This window comes from Diachasmimorpha longicaudata, chromosome 2, assembly GCF_034640455.1.
Source record: "Diachasmimorpha longicaudata isolate KC_UGA_2023 chromosome 2, iyDiaLong2, whole genome shotgun sequence".
NCBI lineage: Eukaryota > Metazoa > Arthropoda > Insecta > Hymenoptera > Braconidae > Diachasmimorpha > Diachasmimorpha longicaudata.
In genome coordinates this window covers 519,299-545,053 of record NC_087226.1, presented here as the reverse complement: position 1 = coordinate 545,053, position 25,755 = coordinate 519,299, and the positions used below count along the sequence as shown (strand labels likewise).

General features: G+C 35.4%; 1 protein-coding gene and 2 long non-coding RNA genes across 16 annotated transcripts in view; 1 reads left to right on the top strand and 2 right to left on the bottom strand.

Annotated features, from left to right (window-relative positions):
• LOC135173099 (transcription factor Ken 2) overlaps positions 1–25,755 on the top strand; it is a 72,020-nt gene that overhangs the window by 36,011 nt on the left and 10,254 nt on the right. For 2 of the 5 annotated variants that reach the window (XM_064139731.1, XM_064139730.1), the window contains 2 exons: positions 22,981–23,271; positions 25,506–25,678. In XM_064139731.1, coding sequence (XP_063995801.1) covers positions 22,984–23,271; positions 25,506–25,678 — 461 coding nt within the window. In that variant the 5' untranslated portion in view covers positions 22,981–22,983. Of the gene's footprint in view, positions 1–22,761; positions 22,781–22,980; positions 23,272–25,505; positions 25,679–25,755 lie in introns of those variants that run through there. The other 3 variants (XM_064139729.1, XM_064139732.1, XM_064139728.1) reach the window with 3 other exon arrangements.
• On the bottom strand, positions 3,698–8,293 carry LOC135173102 (uncharacterized). The gene is made up of 3 exons (XR_010301245.1): positions 6,825–8,293; positions 6,332–6,446; positions 3,698–5,119 (listed from the first exon to the last, which is right to left on the bottom strand). It is a non-coding gene; the product is annotated as an uncharacterized LOC135173102 (long non-coding RNA).
• LOC135173100 (uncharacterized) lies at positions 17,439–25,633 on the bottom strand. Of its 10 annotated transcripts, none has more exons than XR_010301239.1 (5): positions 25,476–25,608; positions 22,938–23,203; positions 20,466–22,726; positions 17,709–19,730; positions 17,439–17,608 (listed from the first exon to the last, which is right to left on the bottom strand). It is a non-coding gene; the product is annotated as an uncharacterized LOC135173100 (long non-coding RNA). The 10 variants fall into 10 exon arrangements; XR_010301240.1 differs by having other exon boundaries at positions 17,439–17,576; XR_010301237.1 differs by having other exon boundaries at positions 17,439–17,895; positions 17,966–19,730.

The following is a 25,755-nucleotide window of genomic DNA, read 5'->3' as shown; positions in this document are numbered from 1 at the left end:
AGTCAACGAAGTATAATGATGAGAATTTGAAGTCTTCATTTGATATAAGACCACCGAGCGTGTTAAGTTTACTCAAAATTAATGGTGTGCCATGAGGTACCACTCTAGTGCATTCTTCTTCCCTACAATACAAATTACGATCACGTGCCCAGATGAGGGTTTCCAAGCTTGGACGATAGGCTCAAACGTGGTCCAACCTCGGTTACCAAGCCTCGGGATTCCTAGTTTTGACCAGGGTTGAACCTGTGGTAATTCCTAGGTAAAACCAAGTTTGGCGATTCCCTGTGAATTAAAGCTTGGCTACAAAGGCAATTCCTATCTTGATCCAAGCTTGAGTCTCCGAGCTTGAATTGATAAGTTTGAACCAAGCTCGGGCCAATATATTGTAGAAAAAATTCAATAGTTTATATTATAGAAAGATATGGATCCATATTTTTTATAAATAAATATATTATTTATTTATTTTATTTTCTTTAATTTTTTGCAAGTTCGAGAATTTCTAACTGGTTATCGTCGGAGGGCTTTGAGCCAAAACCGGAAAACTGTTAACAAAATGCGTGGATAAAAAATAAAGTTGATCGTGATGGTCAAAGAAAAAAAATTAAGTCAGAATTTAAATTGGAAGAATTATCAACTTTTGACAGTTTTGTTTGGCTATACTAATGCTTGGGTTGGGGGGACCGAGCTGAACATATTTTTTTTCAAGTCAAACTTGGAAGTCGAGCTTGGGTGAAGGCTGATGACAAAATTAGACTGAAGCTTGATCTCAAATTGCGTGACGCTTGGATCAAGGTTGGTCCAAGTCTGGACGCCGAACTCGATTCAAGCTTGGATCAAACTTGGGATCCAAGCTCGGACGGGCGTTACAAACCAAAGGCTAGCCAAGATTGTTCCAAGCTTGGAAACCACGATCGAACCAACCTAGCCTCGTCTCGGTCCAAGCTTAGACCAATGGTGAATTCCCACCTGGGTGACAAGAATAATATTACAACTCTCTTTTTCTATGAGATCTTTATTCCACAACAAGATTTATTTTCCGTACTGAAGCCCTCATTGTTCCTAAATTCGAGCCTTATTGTGGCTCCATTCATGTTTGAGAGAAAATCATCGAAATGAAAATCCAAACAAATGCAAAATCTGTTGTTCGTTGGAGAATTCATTAGTACGAATATCCGTATTATCTCAGAATCGGTTAGTGTGAACGTCAATGTGAATGAAAATCGAAAAAAATGCCAAACTCGTTGCCACATGTAAGAAATGCTTGATTTTGTTATAACGAACATTGTAAAAAACCGATGAAATCGAGTCTCGATAAAAACATTCAAGGCGATGAACTTCCAAATGAAATAGCGACAAAAATTGTTAGCAGTAAGGGAGTCGGTAAAGAAATAATTGGTATAATCGAATAATCGGAATAACCAATCGAGAAAAATGGCTTCGATTGCTCAACCCCATAACTCCATCATTATCGCACGAGCAATCGTAAAATTCATAAATCAAGCATTAACCTTTGCCCCCCAGATGTCGCTACTAAAAACTTTCCACCCAGAATTCTCAAAGCCGGATAACCGACCCCCTTATTTGGGTAAAATAATCCATTACACTTTTATGATTGCCAGCCACCGACAATGATCCGATACTGGAACGTTCAGCCATTAGATAAAGACTGTGAGAATGGCACGACCCATGGCGAGTTGGACAGGATTGTAATAATCTAAAGTTAAGCTAAACGTTAGCTCTAGTGGATAACTTGCTCATAGAAGAATGAGAATGAATATCTTGAAAAGATACTGTGACCCAGTGACACGATGACGATAGGGGATATATAGTAGACGAGTTCAATTCAACCTCCCCCTTCTCGACTTTTTATTAACTAATAGAATCTAACCCAGTCTATATTTACGAGAGTTTAATTTTATTTACCATTAGGCCCTACCGACGCAGCCAGACTATCACTTTTCTTTGATAAGGCTACAGTGGTAGCAATTATTGACGCGTAAACCGCTCGATCATTATCTTGATGAAAATGTTCTGAGGAAAGAAATTCTTGTCGTAAGAGTTAGTAGAAGGAAATATCTCTATTGGTTCCTCCCTGGCGATTCCACTGCAGTTCTACGTATGCTAACTATGTTGAACTACGAGACTAGTACTAAACGAATGATCCTCGATAGTCATTCAGTTACTATGAGATGATTATCAACATTTGGAATTATTTTGGATTGTTTCAAATTTCATTGTCTGTCAGTATTTTAACAAACTGTTTTATAATTAATTACTTTTGAACATCCAATGATACAAGAATTTCGTTTTAATCTTTTAAACATTTTTCCATCCAAATAACATATTTGCAATCGTCCACTGCGGATCTAAAAAGAAATCTATTTTGCCGGAACAGGATGTAGATTGGTTTGAAATTTCAAAATCCAATTTTTTCTAAAAATTTTATCATATACTAGATAAGCGTTGAGGCTAACTCGTAACTCAGATTCAGCTCGATCGGTGACGCCATTTTTGGTAAATCCTGAGTTGCTTATGATTCGTTTCTCGGAATCATCTCTGAAACCAAGCAAGCTGTTCAGTTTTTTCTTTTTTCGTCTTTTTCTTTATGATTAGATCCAGTGGAATCCATCAAAAATCGGAAAATAAACCCTGGAGAATGTCAAATTTATTGTCACTTTTCTACTTTGTTTATGGACTCTACCAAAATGATTATTAAATCCAGTAAAACATGTAGTTGTGAATCTAATTGAATTTTCCAACTTCTCTTGTAGTCTTCAGAAATCGTTCAATTTATTGGAGAATGTATTAGTTCAGCGTCTTTACAACTATCTTCAAATACCTTTGTGAAATAGTGATAATAATAATGGCGATAATTATAATTCAATGTGGCGTCTGAATCTTTCGTGAGGAAGCTTTTTAGGAGAGCTAGAATGAGTTTTGAAAAATCATCAGACAATCCAAACTTTTCAGGGCGTTTGATCTAAAATTTAATGTACATTAAATTTGTTCTTTCATTTTTAAATATACCAAGACACTCGTTATTATCTCAATCTATTAAGATTGAATAGGATTTTTGCATGATATTTCATAGTGGAGAACGACGAATATTGTCGAAATAGCATAGTCCAACAAAATGGAGATCCTTTTATACAGAGACATAAAATTTATATCATCAGAAAAATTTTTTGATACTGAATCTGGTAGATACCTTCCAAGCGGAAAAATTGAAATTGAAAAAATCATCAAAATCCAGCGATTTCGAAATTCGATCTAAAAATAACTCGAGTGGTAATTACAGTTACACAATCAATTACTTTAACACGAGGAAGGCACGACGACCGGACCCAGAGGACCCGTGTCTGAATTCTTACAATTTGATAAACCTTTACCGAGGGAAAAAATAAGAGAACGTTTATTAGTCCAGAGGACAGAGTTTCCTTTGAATACCCCATGTGGACAGGATTGCGACGCTCTCAAGTTCGGAGCACAACAGATCATAAATTAGTCCTTTTCTGGAGACTCGTTCAAGCACGTCATAAACCTTGTCGAATTTCTTTTGAAGATAAACAGAAAAGCTGTGTTCTAATTTCCCAACAATTGTAAATATTGATTGCTTTGACAAAGGAAAAAACTGGCTAAACAAAAAAAAATCTAAAGTACTTTTGAACGTTAGTTATTTCGAAGGATCAATATTTGTGGTGGCAAGGAGACGGTTTATTCCAAAGAGTTGGTCCCATGATTTCGAGAAAGGGTAAAAACTCGATGTATTTTTAATCAATCTTTACAAACTACCGAGACAACTCTTTTAACAACTCTCAACTTTCTAGCTAAATTGATAATATTAAAAAATTGTTTTTTTTAGTATACAAGAGGTTTCGACAATATTGCTTTTAATACTTATCTCTTCGTACTCAACTGGGATCACAAAAAAAAACAAAATAGAGCGGAAACGCCCGGCCCAAGTACACACTCCATTGACGATTGTTCAATCTTTTACCGCACCTCGCCCTAATCAGCGCTAAATTCAAATTGGTATAAATAGGAGAATTGCATTGAAAAAATTTCATTAATTTCATTGGAATACTTCACATGTTGTTTTGGGCCATCAATGTTAGCGAGGATCCGATGTGTCAAGGCCACGGTTCGGTAAAATTGACAATTTATGTTGACATTAGAATAATATTCTAAATATCACTAAACGATATAATGAATTCATTGAATACAACAATACGAATAATATTTCAGCCAAAAATAATAATAAATTTCCAACCAATAATAAATTAATCACAAATAATAATAATGAAAAGGGAAATTTCTTAAGGATATTCTAAGAAATGTGTATCATTTCGTGCCAGGGAAAAATAGCGTGAGGGAAAGGATAAAATATGGGGGAATGGCCAATTTTTTTTTTAAATTCACCTTTTCTACATTTATTATTATACAAAGTCTAAATTAATTATCCTCGCTGGTCTCTAACTGGTTAATGTTTACAATATTTATAATTGGAGTGTTATAATTGAAATACCTAGTCAAGCGCCTATGCTTCTGTCGCTCGTACTCTATCTTTCTCTCTCGCTCTTTTCCCTTCGAGTGGCGTTAAACGCTCAACCCTATTCCCCCTCCACTTAAGTTTTAAACGTTTAATGCAAGATTTTTCAAAGTCACTCAAGAAGTTTCACTTTAATAATAATTTTCAAATCTCGAATTCTTACGAGGCGCGCCCCGTATTCGAGTTTCCCGCCTCGAATACGATCATATGGCGACTACATCGATCAATGAGGAAAAGTTTTCCACATGAGGTTAGGCGAGATCTCTGGTAGATCGCTCGATGGCTACTTGAGGGTTAGTCGATTGGGCATCGACTTGAGCATTTGGTCAAAGGCTGATTGATCGTTAATCGATTACTTAGGTGATGGCCAATTGATCTATGGTCGAATGCTGACTAACAGGCAGTCAACTGCTAGTCGATTGCCAATCGATGGTTCATCGATCACTATTAGATTATTAGTTCATCTTCAGTTGATCAATTGAGTAGAAATCGAGTAGGACTGGACTTGTACTTGAGTGGGTGCACAACTTCATCCGGCTATCAGGTGATTGAGTTATGTGCTTGTGCTTTCTTGAACAGAATTAACATAAAAAATTGCTATTACTGAAGTAATCTAACTGGCCAAATTGCTAAAAAATTATTCTGTTGCCTGCAATGAGGAGGAAGTAACGGCAGTTTTTGGTCGTAGTTGTTCTAAATATTTCGGTCTCAAAAATTTTGAATCAACTCATGTCGTGATACAAGAGCGCTCAGATAAATGTTCAGTAAAAATTGACTCATCGTTTTATAAAGGAGTATCATGAATTATCGCTATCTCATTTCTGTACCGATACTTCAGAAAAACCAATTTCTGATGATCAAATTTCGTTTCACTTTGCTGGATTTTTCATGAAATAAATAAATAAAAAGCAAAAATCAATCTCATTCTCTTCTGAGTGTTCATACTTTAAATTGAAAAAAACATTTTTATGGGTTGGAATTCAGAGAAGTGTGAGGTTAGGTGTTTAGGTTTGATTTTAAGTATGTAGACAATGTGGAATTAACAGGATTTTTTGAGAGGATGTGACTAAAAGGTTCAGGGTGTTGTTTCCCTTTGTAAATCTAGTTAGTTCCTCTCAGGAATCGGTACAGAGCGGATGTGTCTTCCGAGCACAATTATTTGAGTTAAATAATAAAGTAGAAAAATAGTTACAATTATTTCCAGAATTATTATTTCAAATAACCCATTTCCAAAACACTTAATATAAACTTTATTGTGGATTCGAAAAATGGTATACTCATAAAACCGAAAATGATTGAAATATAGCAACAAAATGAAACTTCAATTTTGTCGATTACAAAGCTTCCATTGAGAATCAAAAATGGAGGGGAAACAATGATTAAGTAATTTTTTTTAAAGCATTTTCAACAATAACGATTTATATTCTTGTGCTAAAAAACTTATAAATTAATAATGACCGAACCTCCATATATTATATTCTTGAATAAAATGTCTGAGGTTATAAAAAAATGTGTACAAACACTTGTACTACATAAACGCATTTTAATTTAACGTGCGACATTTGCGTAACCCAGATTTATCCATTGTTCGATTCAATGGCTGGATCGTAACGTCCGCTGTATTGCTTGCCGCGACAAACGAGAGATTACAATGCGCGTTTAAAAAAAAGAAAAAAAAAACTAGAGAGAGGGATATAATACCGTTTGACTGTTGTAAATACAGTTGTATACCACACGGAATCTCCCCTCGTCGTATACATAATAAATACCTCTTATACTTACAGGCTAAAGGAGTTGTGAGCGATAAGAAACGTGAACTCAAACCCATGAAATTTACGAATTCATGAACTTTCTCCTTGTCAGCGTTTGTAATCTGAGAGGGTCGCGGCCCATTGTCCTAAAAAAATCGAATCATCAATCAGTCATTCAGCCGGATTTAATTTCAAAATTGAAAAAGGGGATTCAATTTTTTTTTTCAAATTTAATTGTTAGACATTTCGTTGCTTTAACGATAGAGAGGAGAGGAGAGGAGAGGAGAGGAGTGAAGGAGTGCAGGAGATTGCATTGTATTCTTGCAGAAAACCAATCCCTGAATGAAAAAATTATTCACACTTTAACTCAATATTTAGATTATATTCGTCCGCTTCTATAATCAGATAATTATTTTTATCAAGACACTTTTTTTTCTGCACGTGACATACATCAACACATTTCAATTAATGGAAATGGGTCAAAAAATAATTTTAATAGAAAAACGCAGTGAATTGAACTTTACTTTATTTCATTATGAATATGGCACGAGGAAGGGACGCCTGTATCCTAGGGCCTGCTGAAGCAGACTAAATCGTCATCAAAGAACTCTCAGTTCTTTCTCCCTACGAAGATATTGTTTATGTTTATATTAACTCTCCAACTCTCTCCACGTCGATTCGTCTTTCTACCCATAATGTTTATTAAATGTGTTCTCAATAATAAGTCATATAATCCAACATCAATAATCAATTTTAACCATTAATACGACGTAATTAATTCGTGAGAAAAACGTGGCAATGTTCATCCGACTCCATGATTTTTTTCACAGAGCTAGTAAGCTTGTCATGTTTTACTCGGTCGGTAATCTGCCTACATCTACGCTCGTTTTTTCGTAAAATTAAAAAATCACGTCATTTTCATTGCCTATTGACTCTTCATTTTAATAATGTAAATGACAGTTAAAGGAACATATATAATTATCTTAGAGAGTGCAATCTGAAAATATAAAAATAATTACAGAGTAAAAACACTTCAAAATAATAAAATTGCGGTGTCAAAAGAATGTAGAGGTAAAATTATAAGATATGTAAAAAAAGAATAATCCTTTTACACTCTACAGAAATGCAACAAACGACATTGTAAATAATTCACGTTAGAGTTAAGCACTTTAAATAGTGAAAGAATTTCGTGTGGTTTCTCACAAATAATGTCATAGGGACAAAAGTTGTCTTTGTTTGACTTAACCTCAAACCGAGGTCACTTAAGGAATGAGGCTCTTTTGGAAAGGGAAACGCGCGTAGCACCTGCAAAATATCAAACTCGCGCACTTACCGCATCAATAAAATGGTATCCAAACGTATATTTTTTATTCCTTTTAGCCCTGTTTTTAATAAACTTCTTTTATTATAAAGCGGCAGACCATTTTACAATATCTTATACGCATTTGAATTTACTCACTCACTCACCCCCACCGATTGCCAAGTGCAACCTTGTCGTAACTACAGATATTGCGCATAAAAAATGATTTCCTCAGTGGTTTTTGGCTAACTACAACTGAAAAAAGTATCCAATGGTATTTTTTGCCTTTCTTCCATTAATTTATACTAGTTGAACTATTTCTCTCAGCATTTAAAAACTTCGTACATGGCTTTAGAATATATTAAAGAATGTATTTCACAAAATGCATAAAATTGCTATATTGTTAACCGGCAATGACCCAAAAAGGTTGAATATGCGCATTGGATGCCCTCTCTGCTTACCTGTATATGGTAAATCTCTTTTTAATAGTTTGCGGATAAATCCATCGAGGTAAATAAGTTCAAATCATTGTTATTATGGGTCCTGATCCATTGACATTAATCAGTATTAAATATATACACTACAAACCGAGAAAAAGTTTCTAGTATAAATGATCTTTTCGCTTGATGACGATGTATTTTTTGAATATTTTTGATGTATAAAAAGTAAAATCTTATTTCTTGTTTAAATACCGTCAGCGTGAGTATTGATAATATTTCCCGTATATGAAATTTTATATTTCCAATAAAGGAATTTTTGTCTAGATTTGAAGACAAATCCTATCGTTAGGCGGTAAATTTTACCCTTTCCCAGCAGTAAAAATCATGATAGAACAGAAAGGACAGAAACAGGCGTTGATTGGAAATACTGTACTGGCAGAGGAAAATTTCCAGTAATAATCACAATCATAAAATATTGGTTGATTTAATTATGAGGATAATAATGATTTGTAATATATAGGAAATACTAGTTATTAGGTCAAACTTATCGGTCCGAAAATCGAACCGCGAATATTCTATCGACATTTAAATCGAAGCTGCTATGTATTATTATACTATACAGTATACTACTATGTATTGGAAGAGTGAATTTTGACCTAATGAGCTCCTATTTATTTTTACCCGGACCATATTTTCCAACCAAAAAATGCTGGAAAATATTGCACGAATAAAAATGGATATCCAAATAAGAAGTTGGATGTGCATTAATCAAAATTTTCTGAAAGTAGTCGTTTACCCTACAAAAGCATAATTCCAATTAACATTTTGGATTTTTACTGCCATATGAATGGAATATAATCCAAAAAGTCTGCTATTCCCGCTTTTAGAGCCCGTTCCGCTCTATATGTGTCAATGTAATGCAAGCATACATTATATATAGTAAATTTTGCTTCAATTAATTTCTTTTTCCTACATAAGTCTTGTTAGACCATATCAGCAGCTATTAGTTAGTACGTAACTTATGAATTTTCTTTCAATGATTGAATGTATTTTTTGAAGATCATCTGGCCTACAAGAAGTAAAAAAACCAAAAAGAATGCAATGACAATTATTGTTGATTGATATTCGTCTACCAAAATAGATTTAAAAAATCGTTACTTCTGCCGGTGGACAATTCGAATCGCTCTATCGTCTTCGACTGCACACCAAATATGAATATTTTGGAATTTTAGGAGTGATTTTCAAGTGGAAAATATGAACATAAAGTAAGAAAAGGGACACGGGTAGAAATTTAAAAAAACCTTTTTTTTCCATTTCTACAAAAAGTATTAAGAATGGATATATTATTTCGAATAATGGAAAAATACACGACTATTCTATCCTTATTTTTCAATAGAATGAACCGAATAAATAATAGAAATTGAAGATTAGAGTCTCTAATACACGGGGGGAAAAATTCAGTAGAAATGATGGTACCGTTTGGCAATCGTGTTGATGTTTTTCGGTCGGGAAAAATTACCGTAGCTTTCCGCAACTTTTTCAACTGCTTAGTAACAGCTATCTAGCCAGTCGAGAAAATTTAACCAACTGTTTGATGATTTTTCTCCAGCGTTCAAGTTATTTTCATTAAATCCTCGAAGGATTTTACCATAACTTTCCCCAAATGGCCAAATTACAATACGAGTACCGAACGGCACAATAATTTCTATTGCATTTATCTCTCCGTGAAAATAGAATTATTCGTGGATTATGATTATCGTATTTGAAAATTGCTACATATTCCATGCTCTGGAAAATTAATAGTTGAAATAGTTTGAATTCTCCATTCTCACTAAAATCCCCTATTCTGATTGCACTTTCATGCAATAAATGAATGGTGTAAATATATTCGTAACTGGATTGAAGAAGAAATTTCACTGCCGATAACAAAATGTGACAAAACGAAGAATTTTAATTACTGGAGAAAGTCACAGTATACAAAATCATTCCTCAGAAGTCTTTGTTAAGTTATTACCAAAAAACGATACTATAAATATGAACGCCACGTCCTCATCCATTTCTAAATAGTTTTGAAAAAGGAGGAAATAAGTGAATACCCTACGAAGTAGACAACACTTCAAAATATTTAAAACCTGATGGTCGAAGAATAATACTATTATTCAATCACTTAATTTTTTAATTTCACCTCATTCTTTTTTTTTATCAAAAATTTTTAAACCTTCGAGGTTTAATTTGCGTACAATTGAGAAAATATAAAATTTCAACGCCTAGGACTTTGTCGAATCGGATTTGTTATCTAGCCTAGCCAAATTGCATCTCATTCCTTGCTTCCATTCCGCAATCAATTTTTTTTCATTTATTTTAATGTGAGGTCCTTACACTGTCATTGCATTACATTTCCTTTCTGTGTACATTTGATTTGTTTCCCCCAGATTTGTAATTTACATTTTTTAAGAAAACGACAAACTTCTTCTATCAACTTATGGTGATATGTGTTGGCGAACTTTTATGTCGTGTAAGGTCTGGTGCAGTTCGTTTCGTTCGACTTTATTTAAAAGCCCCGAGCATTTGTTTTTATTTATTTAAAATGCTGGAACCCAAGAGTTGAGTTATTTACACACTTCATTGTACATCTTGTATACATTAGTTTAGTTTAAAACATCAATTCATGTTATACATTAAGTCTACACTCTTTGAGATAATTATATCCTGGGCAAATGTTTTAGTCGTGTAAGGAGGGGAATATTTACTATAGAATTTTGTGCCTGGAGCGTTATTGTCTGGATTTTGGACGATAACATAGTACGTGGTTTACGTCTTGAGCTTCAGCTCGACATGAGTGACTGGGATCGTTTCTCAATCTATTCTTGCGTAAAATTGATATGAAAAAAAAGTAATGCCCTCCCTTAAGTAGATGTAAATTTATCTCCGCTAAATGACGATATTTACCAGATAGAAAGGACTTCAACTTATAAACTCGCTGACATTACACGACTCAATCGATTTATGCCCCTCTCCCTCTCACTCCTGCTAGAAACTCCACTCTGGGTGTGATTTGAACTAGTCCGGATTCAACAGGTGGTAGACAAATCTTAAACATTGGAGAATGTTGGGCAAAAGTGAGTGGGATTTGTGATTTGTGGATTAATTACGTCATAAATGTTATAATCCAGAAATCGTATATCACTGGAACTAGGTGATCAATTTTAATATTGACATTAGTTGGCAACACCAGTAAAATGTATACATTTTTCAACGTTTGGCGAATGTGAGACAATAGAGTATTAAATGATGGCATTAAATAGCCCTCTTGTGCCTGAGAGTGCAACTTTATTGTCTTTGGGGCGTTAGTTTCAATTGGAGGGAAAATGATTTACCGACTGTTGGAGTTACCGTGCACGATGAGGAATGTCACTGGTGGAGGGCAGAGTGCAGCACCTGCAGAATAAAAGTCATTGGTGAGAGTCCAGTCAGGGGGGGTTGCTACCTCCCACCCCTTTTCGCAGCAACACACCTGTCGATCTATTGCGCACGCGCATAACAACTGAGGCTTAAATAGACATTAAAAAAACGAGGTGCACTACGTAATCTCAATTGACCCTGAACTTCGAGTTAGTCCTATATAACCATCGTACTTGGCACTGCAAATACAATCATTCAGTGAGCAACAATTTCCTTATACAGATATTTTCCTTGAGTGCATTTAATGATACGTACCATTACGTATGCACATGAGTATATATCAACGATCACTATAACTCTTACCCAAGGATAAGTATTCTCTAATGCGTCTCTCACGCTGAAGAGTAAATCTGTAATTTTTTTTCCATTCTCCGTACAAATACAATTCTAGAGATTTTTTATATTTTCAGATTGTCGATATGTCCTTCAATCTATGGATTAGGAACGCTATGCGTTCCTCATATATTTTTTAATAAATGAAAAAAAATAATTAGTTCTGATAAACAACCATCTTTGTTGATTATTAAATTCATCTCGTTTATTTTTTAGTTGAGTAATAATAGAGACCATTAGATAGTGTCGATAAAGTCAATTAGATTAAGGGATGGAATTATGATCTGGAAAAGTGAGAAACGATTTTTTTCGTTCAATGCCTGAACACAATCACTAAACTGTTGCGGTTTGAGGGTCACACGAAGAAAAATGGGAAAAATTCGCAATTGTGGAGCAACTCCGGTGTCGAGTACCTCCTTACCTGAAATGGAAGAAAATGTACGAGACAAGTACCGCAAAGGTTCAATCTAGTTCTTTAGTAAGGGTGCGGGACAAATAAATAATATGTCAATTCTATTTTTCCATACGGAGAGAAATACGGATCAGTAAACAGCATTACCTTAACAGTCTATAAGAGTATACACTGAGTTAAAAATATAATTTTGCCAATTGAATATTCTTCTGAAAAGAATTTAAAGCGGATTTGCCAATGGAAATTTCGGGCATTTGAAAGGTGCATTTGTCGCCACTGGCTGATGGTACCGTCTCTAACAATAATATATTTCTAACCAAGACAAGTGAAATAAGTGATCCTTAGCGAAGTGGTAGAGAAGTATCACCTCGCATCCGCTGGGTCGGAAAATCATTTTTAATGGAACTGGTACGGTTATGTTCGCTCGGACACACAGCAAACCGTCCTCCATCGGTGTGAAAAATGTTAACAGACAGGAAGATATTTTTTCCATTCTTAGCTGACATTTTTTAGTCGCTTAAAAGATCGGTGATTATACATTCTGAAGATGTGTGAAGTTTGTCGACTTTGACAGCATTTTCATTGAATGTTCATAACAGTCTTACGGCAATTCCCCTAAAAGGTGGATTAACTGAGCACTGTTTCAATATTCCATAATAAATTAAACATGCTCCGCAACATTCTAAAAGGTTGTACATGTCTCCTCGGTAAATTAAACAATAGAGGAAAAAATAAAAATTGAGTAGACTTTTTGCCGCTCTTCCATTTTAAAACGTGAAAGTTCTCTGGACTTGATACGTCGCATCGCAGTCAATCGATGGAGTTGTGCACCGGATGAATTGTTACTTGAGCGATAGCCTTGACTTGCAGTAATTATTTTCCCGCTCTTCGTTCTCTATCTCTCTATTTTTTTACGCAACATCACCTCGGCAGGGACACCGAAGCCTTTATCTACTTAATGGTGTCATCGTTAGACTATTCGTTACGCTATACATTAAATCAATTGAATATTCACGATTTTGTCTGTCAATGCTTTATTAAAAATTGCATTCATGAAGGTAAAATTGCAACTATTGGATTCAATCCATAACATGAATTTTCTACCCATCTAAGTAACTACCTTCAGTGTTTCCTCTGCATTACACGGACTTCCCGTTCCTCCATTCCCCCTTTCGCCTTGATTGATAATATAAGCTGATGCGCGTTACGTACCCGTTAACAATCGACAAGTGAGAATTAAGCAATCATTACGAATATATGTATTGATTATTTTTATTTCACTAACTTGGTGATGTTATCATGTTGCGAGTGGATTGTCTACAATTTATGCTTCAACTATTGCTGAATTTTCACCAGTTTTATGGAAATAGAGCAAAGTTTTTTTGATGATAGGGCAAAAAGGACTGGAACAATTTTTGTTTTTTTTTCCTCAGACAAATAATTTTTCCACTTGGACATATTCATGATCTCCTTCCACCAAATAACGAACATGGGTGAGACGTCATAATATCGTGCAAGGGCTATCCAGGACCAAAATAATCGTACACCAACATATAGGATTTTTTTTGGAAATTTTTATTTCAAATTGCCTTCAAAATTTTGGCCATTACGCAATTTTTTTTGTTAAGGAGCAGGTATTTTTTACAAAAGAGAGGTGTATGTCCTTTGAATGGAGCATCATCCACTTTTACAGAGAGGAACAAGTCAATTATTGATCATTAACTTGTTCGTGGCCCTCCTACACAATCTAAAATCTTATCCAACAATTTTCTGTGACGTCATAAGATGTCGAATGCTATACAAATTTCCCCTCTTATATGTTGAAAACGACTGCCTTATGAAGGACGGCAGACCTTGATATGAATAAGAAATTTGAAATGAAGAAGGGACGAGGAGTCGAATAGCTCAGTTGGGATAAAAAATATTGACTGTTCGTTTTAAATAAATACAAAAACAACTCAGTTGAGAAAGCACCCGATATATAATCGGGCGGTCCCGGATTCAAATTCCGGCCCAGACTGTCCATTTTTTCGGGAGAATTTCCTTTTAAAATTATATTGAGAAAAATCTGGGTTCCACCCAACAATTTTCTGCGGTGTCACAAGATGTGAAATGTTATATATATTCCCCTTCGTAAATGTGAAAAATTTATTTAGACATGTTTCGAAGGATAATTCCGACGGGATTTTTTTTGCAGATATTGCTGTTGTGCATAGTTTTCCCACGGATATTTTTTCCAAGATATTTTGTGGAACCTGGATGTGAAACAATCTTCTTTCATAATAATATTATTGTCTCTAAATATTCAATATCTTGTCATTTTGAGATGGTGGTATGATATTTTTTTTTTAAATTCTAACATGTTTCACAAAGTTCCAACATCCCTTGGATTTCTCAGGACACGTGAAATTGTTCTAGGAATTCCTAAAATATTCAAGACATTCATGTCACTCGTGTATATGTCCATAGTTTTGAGGTAGAGAATTACATTCGCAGAAATGATAATTTAGTGGTCCATTTTGCTCTCTCACTCCATTTTTCCTACCATCTCCAATCATGTTTCTTATTAGTACACATTTCCAAAATATAATTCCTCTTAATTTTTATATTATATTATCAACACCGAAGTAATAATCTTCCTCACTATCAATTAACTATAAAGATGAACTCCAGTGAACTCGACCGATGTTGACCATCACTAACATATAGTACATACACTGACCTATCGTCTGTTCATTTCCGCATTTTATGTTTTCGAAATTGCTGATCGTAAATAGAAGTTATTTTTGCGATACTGGGCTCGTCCATTTTTTATCAACAATTTAAATGGTGAAAACTCTAATCTTTTCCGAGAATGTCGTAGTTTGAAACTTTAATTAATGATATAATAGTCATTTGCATGTATAGTGTATATAGATCTTCAAATATTATTCATCCACTATTGTTAACAACAAACACTTTCCTAATAGACTTTTGATGGTGGGTTTTCACTCTCCACGCGTTTTTCAATTTCCATTCAACTCTTACGTTTTATTGTGATTCAGATGTCGGAGCTTTCAAACCAGCTGACCTTTACGACGTCTGGCAAGATATCAAGACATGTAATCCGTGATAAACACAATGTCTTCAAGAAGAATATATAAGTAATGTTTATATGGACAATACGAAATATGAATCAACTCAAACGCGGTGATTCAGTTATTAAGACGATGGGCTTAGTTAATTTAATCATAGGATTTCAGGTTCAAACTAATCAAGAAGTTTGCGAAAAGTTTAGCAATTTTATCATTCCATCATTCATCGAAAGGTTAATTGAAATCTATCATTATATGGAGTGGGAACAACTAAATGCGGGCAAACTGGAGGTGGATGCTGTAAATTTTATTTTTAAAGCAGTCGACAATTGCGGGGGGAAATCCCAATGGTTATAGTCGGTTGAGAATTTTTTCAGAAATTTTTTGTTGTAAATATCAATGGATTAAATGGACTCACTGATTCAATAACTTTGAATCCGAATTGACAATTCATAAATTATTTCCAAAAATACTGAAGAATTAATTTTTATTGCATTGCCATTTATGGAGGCAAGTTTTAGAGAGTAGAAGTAATTTATTTTCCTCTGATATTGGTGGTTTCAACATTTATACGTCGCGCAATAGTATTGAATTACTTTTAGTTTATCAAGCAAAGTTCCTGAAAATTTATTGGATGGCCATTACATTCATGAAAAGTCTTCAATTTCATCATGTATTAACAATACACCGTGTACCAATCATTATTGTTTATTCAAATTATTTGCCGTTTCTTTCAAGAAGTGAATCTTATTGTACAATGTACATATCCAGTTGTGAATGGATGATGGAATGGCGTTTGGATCATGCTTGATTGAGAATTGACTGAAGTGGATCGAACCTAGATTCTCAAGGTTGAACCCGACTTGGACGAAGTTTGATAATTCACCAAGTGTCCAGGTTGGAATTTCCAGTCTTGATCGAGGCTTCACCGACAATACTCTGCCAACCCTTCGAATTTCCCGATAAGTCCCCAGAAAATTACTTATCATTGATAAGTTCTTGAGGTATTTTAGTGAAATAAAATTGGGTACACCGAAGTACGTTTTTTATAAACCTAATAATGTCGTGGATTCGACAATGATATCAAACTTTATTCTATCCTCGGCCCTCCAGCCTCGAGGCACAAGACTATTTTAAGATTGGATTGAGATTCTTGGAAGGAGCAAGTATTACAGAGACGTAATCTTATCTGATAAAATATTACACGTCAAAAATATTATTCGCCAAAATTTTATGGGTTTTAATTTTTTTGCTAATTGTATTCCATTACTCAATCAATTCCCAAAGATTCAAGTGAGGAAATTAAAATCAATATTTTGTTCTCCATTTATGATTTTTCTCTTAATAATATTTTATTATGTGATATTTTTGTTTAATCATATTTTGTCAAGCGAAATATGTTTGATTAATAATATTGTGTCGTGTAATATTTAGTCATGTGATCGCGGAGTGATCCCCCAGAGCTCCATCTCAAATCCTAGATCAATCTAATTTCCATCATCAGAATGGACATTCCTCACTTGAGTATCACCTACATGCGCCATACCCTTTAAAACCATAAAATCCAAAAAAATTAGATCACCTCAAACCGCACGAAAATTCCACGTAATTTCTCAACAAATAATTTTTTCCCGATAGTAGCCTTCACTCCATCAATGGACTGTCATCACATATCGTTAAGATCCAAAGCAGATTATCGTGCAGAAATGCCCAGTGTGACGAAGACATCTGGTCCGTATCGATGTGTTTCTTAGTCTTGGTGACTCTCTACCTCAAGGTCTTCCCCTTTCCAATTACCAACACACATCACACATCATTCTGATCGAAGGTCATCTCCTTCTCATTCCCCTCTCCCTTCAGTATTAAGAAACCTCACGTGATCATACTTTTCATTTCCGCGCGATGTAAGTTTTTCTTCTCTCATTTTATAATAGTGTTAAGAGAGCCAATGCAATGCTTGTAACAGGTAAATTGCATCTCATACATAATAACGGTTCAAAATTGACTCATCGTAGATAATAAAACACGTGTTTATCAACCGGAGAACAATAACTTATTCTGGGCATTAATGGGGTAATATAAATAATTTGTAGCTGACAAAATTAATTCACCTCATTTTCAATTACAGTCAGATTTTATTGCTGCGATACATCTTCAATATTTTATGATCAATAAGTCATAGATTCTTCAAGGGGCTGTGTAATCCTTTGAGGGATGTATTCAAGTGCAAACTTCACGCGATGATCCAATTGAACCTGAATCCAAATGATCCATTACTTCCTTGCAACTAAAAAAGCAAGATCTAAAAATTGTAATAGGAGCCGTGCTGCTACATTTCGTTTACAAGTGAATGAAAAATGGCAGAGTTCACCACTCGTTGAACGTACCATGACTAACAAAAAGTCTAGTTCGGATATACGGACGACGGGGTGTTTTAATTCGTGTGATTGGCAGTCCTCGGCTTTACCTTGGGCCGCCCCGTCTTCACACTTGTTGCCGCCCTGCCCTACTTGCATCGAGATATACTATATCAGTGTTAATGTTCTATAAAAGCTACTGATGGTTGATTCCTCGCTGTTGGATTATACAAATGAATAAATCAAACATCGAAATTTCACGTTTGCATTTTCATTGTAAACTTTACATTGAATTCCGTTAACATTAGTCACCCATTTACTCCGCGCTTAGGACTTGCTATCACCTTCTTGCACTGCTTACGGCACATCGAGTTCAGACCTTGGGTCTTATAAATATTGATATCACAGAAGCAGGTGCGTCAGAACCAAATCATAATAGTATATTACGTTACAAATGCGAAAAAGGGAGAATGTTGAAACGAGTGGGGTAATGTTTTTAGGAGCAGTCGTAACACAATTTACAGCTGAGCGATAGATGAGAGGAGGCAAGCGAAGAGAGAACGAGCCGAGCCGAAGATGCCCGAGTCGAAATTTAACTCAGGTCTGCATCAAGCTCGGATCAGGTCAGACCTCATTTATAATCAGGTACTGATCCAAGGACTGGATCAGAACTTGATCCGGCATGTAAAGCCTTCACTCGTTCCGGACTTGTTCAATTGGATCTGATCCGAACTTGATCAATATGACCAAATGTGAATTTGATCAGGCCCAACTGATCAGAATTTGATGAGGCTAGATAACCGGAACTTGATCAGAAGTCAATCCCGTCAGACAGATCCGGATTTGATCAAATGAACGCTCGGACTATGCTGCACGGTGGGTGTTGGGTCACAACATATTCATAGTAATGTGCATACCATCTTTTAACCATTTTTGGCACTATTCAAATCTTTAGCTTGTCACAGATGAGCTGGGAACGTTCGGGGGAATTTCGACAAAGAGCCTTTTTTCCGAAACCGAATTTATTGAGTAGAGAACTTCCCCATTTTTTTCACTTTTTCCGGGATAAGTCGTAGCCCGAGCAAACGGTCGACACGTGTGCATCACTCGCTGTTCACGCGCACCTAGGCGTTTCCCCTTTTTTTTGCACATAGACATTTATCCTCGGTACTCTGCCTAGCAGATGACAATTGTAAGCGTAATGCTCGATTTCCACTCAAGTTGAACTGATCAAAATCTGATCTGAATAATCGCAAGCAGACTGACTTAAATATAAAATCAGACTCATCTCATCCGAACTTGATCAAGGCGTTTACCAGCTGAACGGACCTCAGGTTCAGATCTAGCTCACCATATGAGAACCTGATCAGAGTAATTCCAATCAGATGGAGTAAATAAAAAACTCATCAGTTCTTCATCAAGTCTCGCCTGATTAGTTGAACCTGGTCACCACCAAATCAAGTTCTGATCAAACCTCAGGCTCGCCTGACATTATTGCTAGTCGGGTGAGGGGAGCGCCCCGTCGCCTGTTTGCTCGAATCCATTGCTCAGCTGGTAAATGTGCTATGACTGCTCCTAAAAATATTAACATACGGTGTCTTGCTGACTCAAGGAACTGTGGTGGCGAACAACCTACAGACACAGTGCAACGCGTTATTATGGACTGTCCGATAGGTTGACCACAGCGAGAATCCATTGCGGAAATAATGGGGGATGTTGTATGACCCCAGACGGAATAAGCTCTTGTGTTGTCTAGGGAGTCATTTGCCGCATTCGCAGGATATTGTAAAGACTGTATGTCGCCGAAGTATGTACCTGTCTACACGGCCATTGGGAATGGCGACCTAGTCGAAGAGTGGGGATAAAAATGGAACCAACCAATTCCCACAGTCGGTGACGGGGGTCTCAGCTCAGGGATCGTCTTCTCCAAGTAGCCCTGTCCTGATTGGTGATATGAATGAGATTTAGCGTTAAAACATTCTCTGCTGAAGAGCTATTAAGTGTCCAGGGAGGCGCTGGTACCGAAGTTGGCGTGTTCTCGAAGAGTGAATCCTGAAAACGATAACCTTGAATAACTGTTTTTATAATTATGAGTTGACATCGACCAGGTGGACCAAATCTTAGGCATGAAGTTAGCAAATGCCTTCCATGGCTAACTTTATTTATATGCTCGTGTCTTCTTGAATAAGACAACTCCAAAGATTAGATGATGATTTTGCGGCGACTGTTGCTTCTAATAAAACAAAGACTGGGTGAAGGCCTTCGGGCAATGACCAGCTAAATCTTGTAACGAATTGCGTTAAATATATATATATTAACCAAGATATGGAATTTTATTTCTGAAATACATGTTTGAAAAAGTCCTTTTACATTATCAGGTCTGAGGGACCGCGCCTTCAGATTGTGAAATAAAGCAGCCTCGAAGGTTCAAACACATCCCAGCAATCGAAAGAAAATGTACTATTTCCGCACTTGTAACGTAATGTACTATATAAAGAAAAGGAATCTAGTGTTTTGTAAACAAAACGGGCCAAGAAAATTATTAGTTGGTTCTTACTGAAAAATAATGTTGACGTAGATGAATTGTTGTACTGCTATTGAAACTGTACATGCATAACGAAATTCCAAATTAGGAGTAGAATGAATTTCTGTCCTGACCACCGAATTTTCGAGTACTGAAGACAGAAATTATTGAACATCAGCTCAATAGCTTTCTTTCATTGAATATATTTATACCTCGAAAATTCCTACGATGTTATTAAGAATTAGTGATAATGCACTAAATACCTGAGGGTATGGAGTTCGGTCATGTTAGGCGACATAATTAAGGTGCAAGATGTATTGATTGTCTTTTATTGCATCGATTAATGGGTTTCTCAACTCAAGATTTGATTCTACGTTGTCAAACTCAAGTAAAAAAGGTACCTCTATGTATATGATTTTCCGACGACATAATGTGAACATCAATCGGTTTCTATGTACGTAACTTTTTTACTGTTCACCTAAAAAATCTGAAAGTCACATCATTGGAAGTCTCATAGGCGATTTGTATGATATAACTAAGGTTACTTCTTGAAATCCTCTCGCTGCTTCCATAATATTGAATAGAAACGAGCTGGCAGTATTGGAGGGGGAAGTTCTGTCATGTATAGATATGCAGTGCGATCAGCCAGATATTTTGCCGGGTTCGAGCAAAGTTTATCTTGGCCTGATACTCTACCGCGTATCTGAATTTCATTATTTCTAGAAGAGAGATTTCTTCTACGAATTAGAAAATTGGTAAATAAATATATCTGGAAATTATCTCAGTCGTTAAATTAGTCCGCCCTTTTTAGTAAATTTATTGATTAGCGAAAACTACACAAACCTTTTATAAAATCCGATCATATTTGAAATCGTTATTTTTTTCTCCAATTAATTATCGTTCCTGTTTTCTTTAAAGATAAAAAATCAGAACTTGAAATGTTATCCTACGGGGAAATCAACATTTCCGTTCTAGGCAAATTTTGAAATTTAAATTTTTGACCATTACAGGTAATAAAATTTTACGACACTTCATAAAAGATAATCCACCATTTGGGATATAAATTCTGTTATTTGTTTATAGGAAGGGAATGGTGAAATATCCATCCTTTCCGAAATTTAATTTAGATAATACTGACGATGAATAGTTTTTTTGAATTTTAGTTATGCAATCAGTTGAACTTGGGAACGGAAAATATTCAAAATCAATTTAGTGGGTTGGTACAACATCGCCATGAGGGTGGCAATATTTTAAAGGTTTACATACTGCCTATCATCCAGAATTTAATGCGTAGTATAACTCAATGAAATAATACGAAGGGCTCTGAAGGTGATCAATGCCCAACTAAAAAAAACTTGTTCTCATTATCTTCAAAGAATAGTGCTAATAAAGAAGTGGAAAAATACCAAAAACTAATTAGTAGTAGCTTTCGTCCCCCGACGGAAACATGTCATTGAGAGAACGTCCACTTTTGAAAAAAATCCGCGATCATTAAAACTCTAAAGATACTGTATTCGTCGTGACACAGTTGAGAATATTCCATGTTTGCTATCATCTTCGAACAGAACGCTTCGTCCAATTTCGATGAAACTTTGTCTCCGCTGAGCTTGTTCATCGCTCAATGAAAAAATAAGCGAGAATCTATGTAAACGGTTACTATGCAAGGCTATAACGACAGCAAGAAATAATTTAGGAACTTGACAGATTTTTTATAAGCATTTTTCGGCTAGTCAAAAAGTTCCCTTGATATTTCAATTTTTTGAATTTCAGGTGAACAGGCGGTTGAAAATGTTAATTCATGGTATGAAATTTAGACAAATTTCCACTTTATTCAAATTATTTTTGCGTGGTGGAAAAATGTCCACAACGCAAACTATACAGTATGCTATATTATACATTATATAATATATTGTATATATAGAATTCGAATTTTTAAGTTTAAAAAATTGAGTTTCTCTTCTGTTCTCTCTTGTATTTTCTGTCAGTATATTTTTTCTATTCTAGACTAAGTACAGAGCGCCTCTCATACGCTATTCACATGCACATTTTATATGCAAAGTTACTGATTAATTGGTTATTATAGGCGTGTCTGATGAAATGGTCATTTTCATGTCAATATGACAAACAACATTAAAAATACTGAAAATTACACGAACTCTACTTCTGAATTTTATACGAAAACTTTCAAATGCAATTCGCTGAGAATGATTTTTACCACATTGAATTGCTGTTGATGTTCATAGCCATTGCGATGGGCTATAAAAATGGATTATAATGAATATCGACACGCAGAAACGCCCAATATTCTGCAATTTTAATTTACTAATGAAAAAAAGAAAGAATGAAAGTATCTCGTTTATATATAAATTACGGGAATTAGTTTTCGCAACAAACCTCACGAGATCTTTCCCCTTCCTCTCTTCTTTCAACTTCTCCATTATTAGCTGAGAAATGCCAAAATGGTAATTCACTTCCAACCGTGTGGTATTTCTTTTTCCATTCGTCACGGTTACGCTATGACTCACTGTAACAGAAAAAAAACGAAGGCGGAAATCGTGGATTACATAATAGCGTCATGGTAATGTTTCGAAACGAAGCGAAGGTCAGGGATTGATTGATAGCAAAAAAAAAATGAAAGTATGAAGTATTATCCAGTGAAGAGATAATCGAATTCCGCATGAACTCGTAAAAACGTTAATTGGAATTTAATCGTATTTTTTCTTGTCTCATAATACCTTATTTATTCATTATGTATTGTATTGTGTATTTTTTTTACAGACAATGTATACAGACGGTCTTCTGACACTCCACTATGGGAAACACCCCGCCACCTTGGCCGCTGAGGTTGGCGCATGGTACAGCGGTGATCGTCACGTTGATGTGACACTAGCATGTGACGACGGCTCGGTTGTGAGAGCTCATCGTGTTGTTTTGGCGGCAGCTAGTCCACTATTGGCTAGTCTCCTTCGTAATCCAGCCCTTGATCATGTTGTTCATTTGTCTGGAGTTAGGAAGACACAGCTGAATCATTTACTTGAAATTTTGTACAATGGAGAAGCTGTGATACCTGTGAGTTCAGTGTATTTATTTATTTATTTATTTACTTATTTCTTCATGCCCAGAATGGCCTCTTCAATCAATAACATTATATTTAACATATATACAGGGTGCCCCATTTCAAACAATCCACCTAAATATCTCCTGAACAACTGTCACGCGCATGTTGCAAGTCAACGGTAGCAACATTCATCAACTCCTTTTTTTTAGCGCAGGCAATGCGCACCGACTCTACCTCCAGGTGGCGCATCCCGGGTCAGGCTAAAAGAATTCGAATCATTTTCTCAGTAAAGACGTAGGAATTTACATAATTTATAAGGTATTCAATAACAACTCATTGAGACAAATAAGTTTGGGTGGAAAATGCCATTGCCATTTTAAAAAAGCTCCCTCAACACCCTACAACCCTCAGGAGATGTTTAGGTGGAGTGTTTCAAATGGGACACCCTATATATGTGTATATATACAGCTGCGCCGTAAAAAAATAGAATATAATGTCGTATAATGGTAATAATAATGATAATATTGTATTACAAAATTATTTTTTTCAGTTAAAGATATCCTCAAATAAATACTTCAAGAGTTTTATAGAGGATATTAATATGAAAATATGTAAATCCTTTCTACAGTTCAATCATGCAGTGTTTTCAGTTGCAAAACTTGTCAATCAAATTGCGTAAAAAATATTTCAAACTCATGAAAATTCAACGTCATTAAGATTACTATTTTACAGCGTATAAATAAATAAATTTTGGTTATATGCTAATTATGCATGGAAATTGTCAATTGGAAATAATTCCCTTGATCATAGTCCTTTGATTTTTGTAAAATTTTTTATATTTCCTAATGGCTCAGTGGAAAAATTCAAAGTGAAACCTGCGAAGTTAGAGTAACGAGGCTACTGTAAAATACTCCAAAACTCAAGGTTAAATGGAGCTGGACTCAAATTTTCAATATTCGACCATGAAAGTAGGAAAGCTTTTGACTAGAAAAAATATTGGTAAAGTAAAATGGAACTTTCATAACTGCACATCTCAGGTGCTTTGGTTCCTTGGAATTTATACGTAGGAAAAGAGCCTTCTTCATTACCCAACGAAGGAGAGCGCTGAGACAGAAAGGGATAGGTGTAGATGCAATAGTGAATTGGAAAGGGAGAGTAAAAGAAGTTGGAGAGAGTGTGGCCATAGAAGGTAATTGTATAGGTGTGGGAACGTTTCTCCTCCTGGAGGTGGACGAGGCGTATTTCAAAGGTCAGCAGTCATGAAAGTTCCACTGTACTTGAATCTCAAGCTCAGACCTTTGAAGGTCTGAATTTAACATATTCACGTGAAAGATGGTTGGGCTATGCTTGGAGATGGTGTCCGCCCAAAAATTCCTTGGGAAAGAACATTTTGGTAAAAATTTCTTGGGAAACTCAAACTTTGGACAAAATTGTAGGGGAAAAAATTTGTTAAAAAAAATTCCTTGGACACAACATATTTGGGAATAAATTCCTTACAAAAACAACAAAAAATTGGCGTATGTTAATAGCAATTTGTCAGGGGTAGACCATCGGTTTGATATTTATTTGCAATTGAAACTGAAAGTGTAATGACTGTAATGAGTTATGTTTTGAAGGATATTTACATTTGTGGCGCTTTGAGTGCTTCCTTGTTCATTTTTTTGTTTGTGTTTATTTTGATTAGTACTAAATCTATTTATTGTAATTGAAGGTTCTATTTATTCCCGATACCGAAATTCTGTTTCTTTGAAACATATTGTCGTGGGTGTCCTTAAAATATATTTGCGTTAGATTTTGTTTTGAGATGATTCATTTTTGCGATGTTTTTCTGCAATATTTTTCTTCCCAAGAAATTTTTTCGAAAAGTTTTTTTCCTTAGTTTGTTGTTCCCAAGAAATCATTTTCCCGAAAGATATTTTCCATGAAATTTTATCGCACGGAATTTAATGCCGGAACACTTGAAGATTGCTCCTCGTACCTCCTCCAAAATGCAAATATAAGGAAAGTCGTACAAATTCCTGTTTTTACAGGCGGTAGTTCTAAATCCGAGAAATGACAAATGACAGAAGGTTTTGGAACATGATTTGAAAATTCCTTTAGAAATTCATCTCGCAAACGACTCAAATATAAAAAAAAACTCTCTGAGCAATCATCGACATGATTTTAGATTGAAACATGATATTACTATAAGCATTGAAATTTTTTACACTACAACCTTTAAAAAATGCCAATTCATGTCTTTCAGTCAGCGGAATTGACGCCCCTACGTGAACTCTTTGACCTTCTTCAAATAAAATCGGCGCTTTTCGATCCCAATCAGCCTCACACATCATCCGACTCGGATCAACTGAGGATAACTACACCGCAGCCATCGGACAGTCAAGAGAGCTCCAGTTATGAGTCACAGTATGAAAAACGGTTTCTATCTATCCACTCCTATAAAGTTAAATGTCTGCCCATTTCAGATATCTTTACTATCGAATTGAAATTTCTAG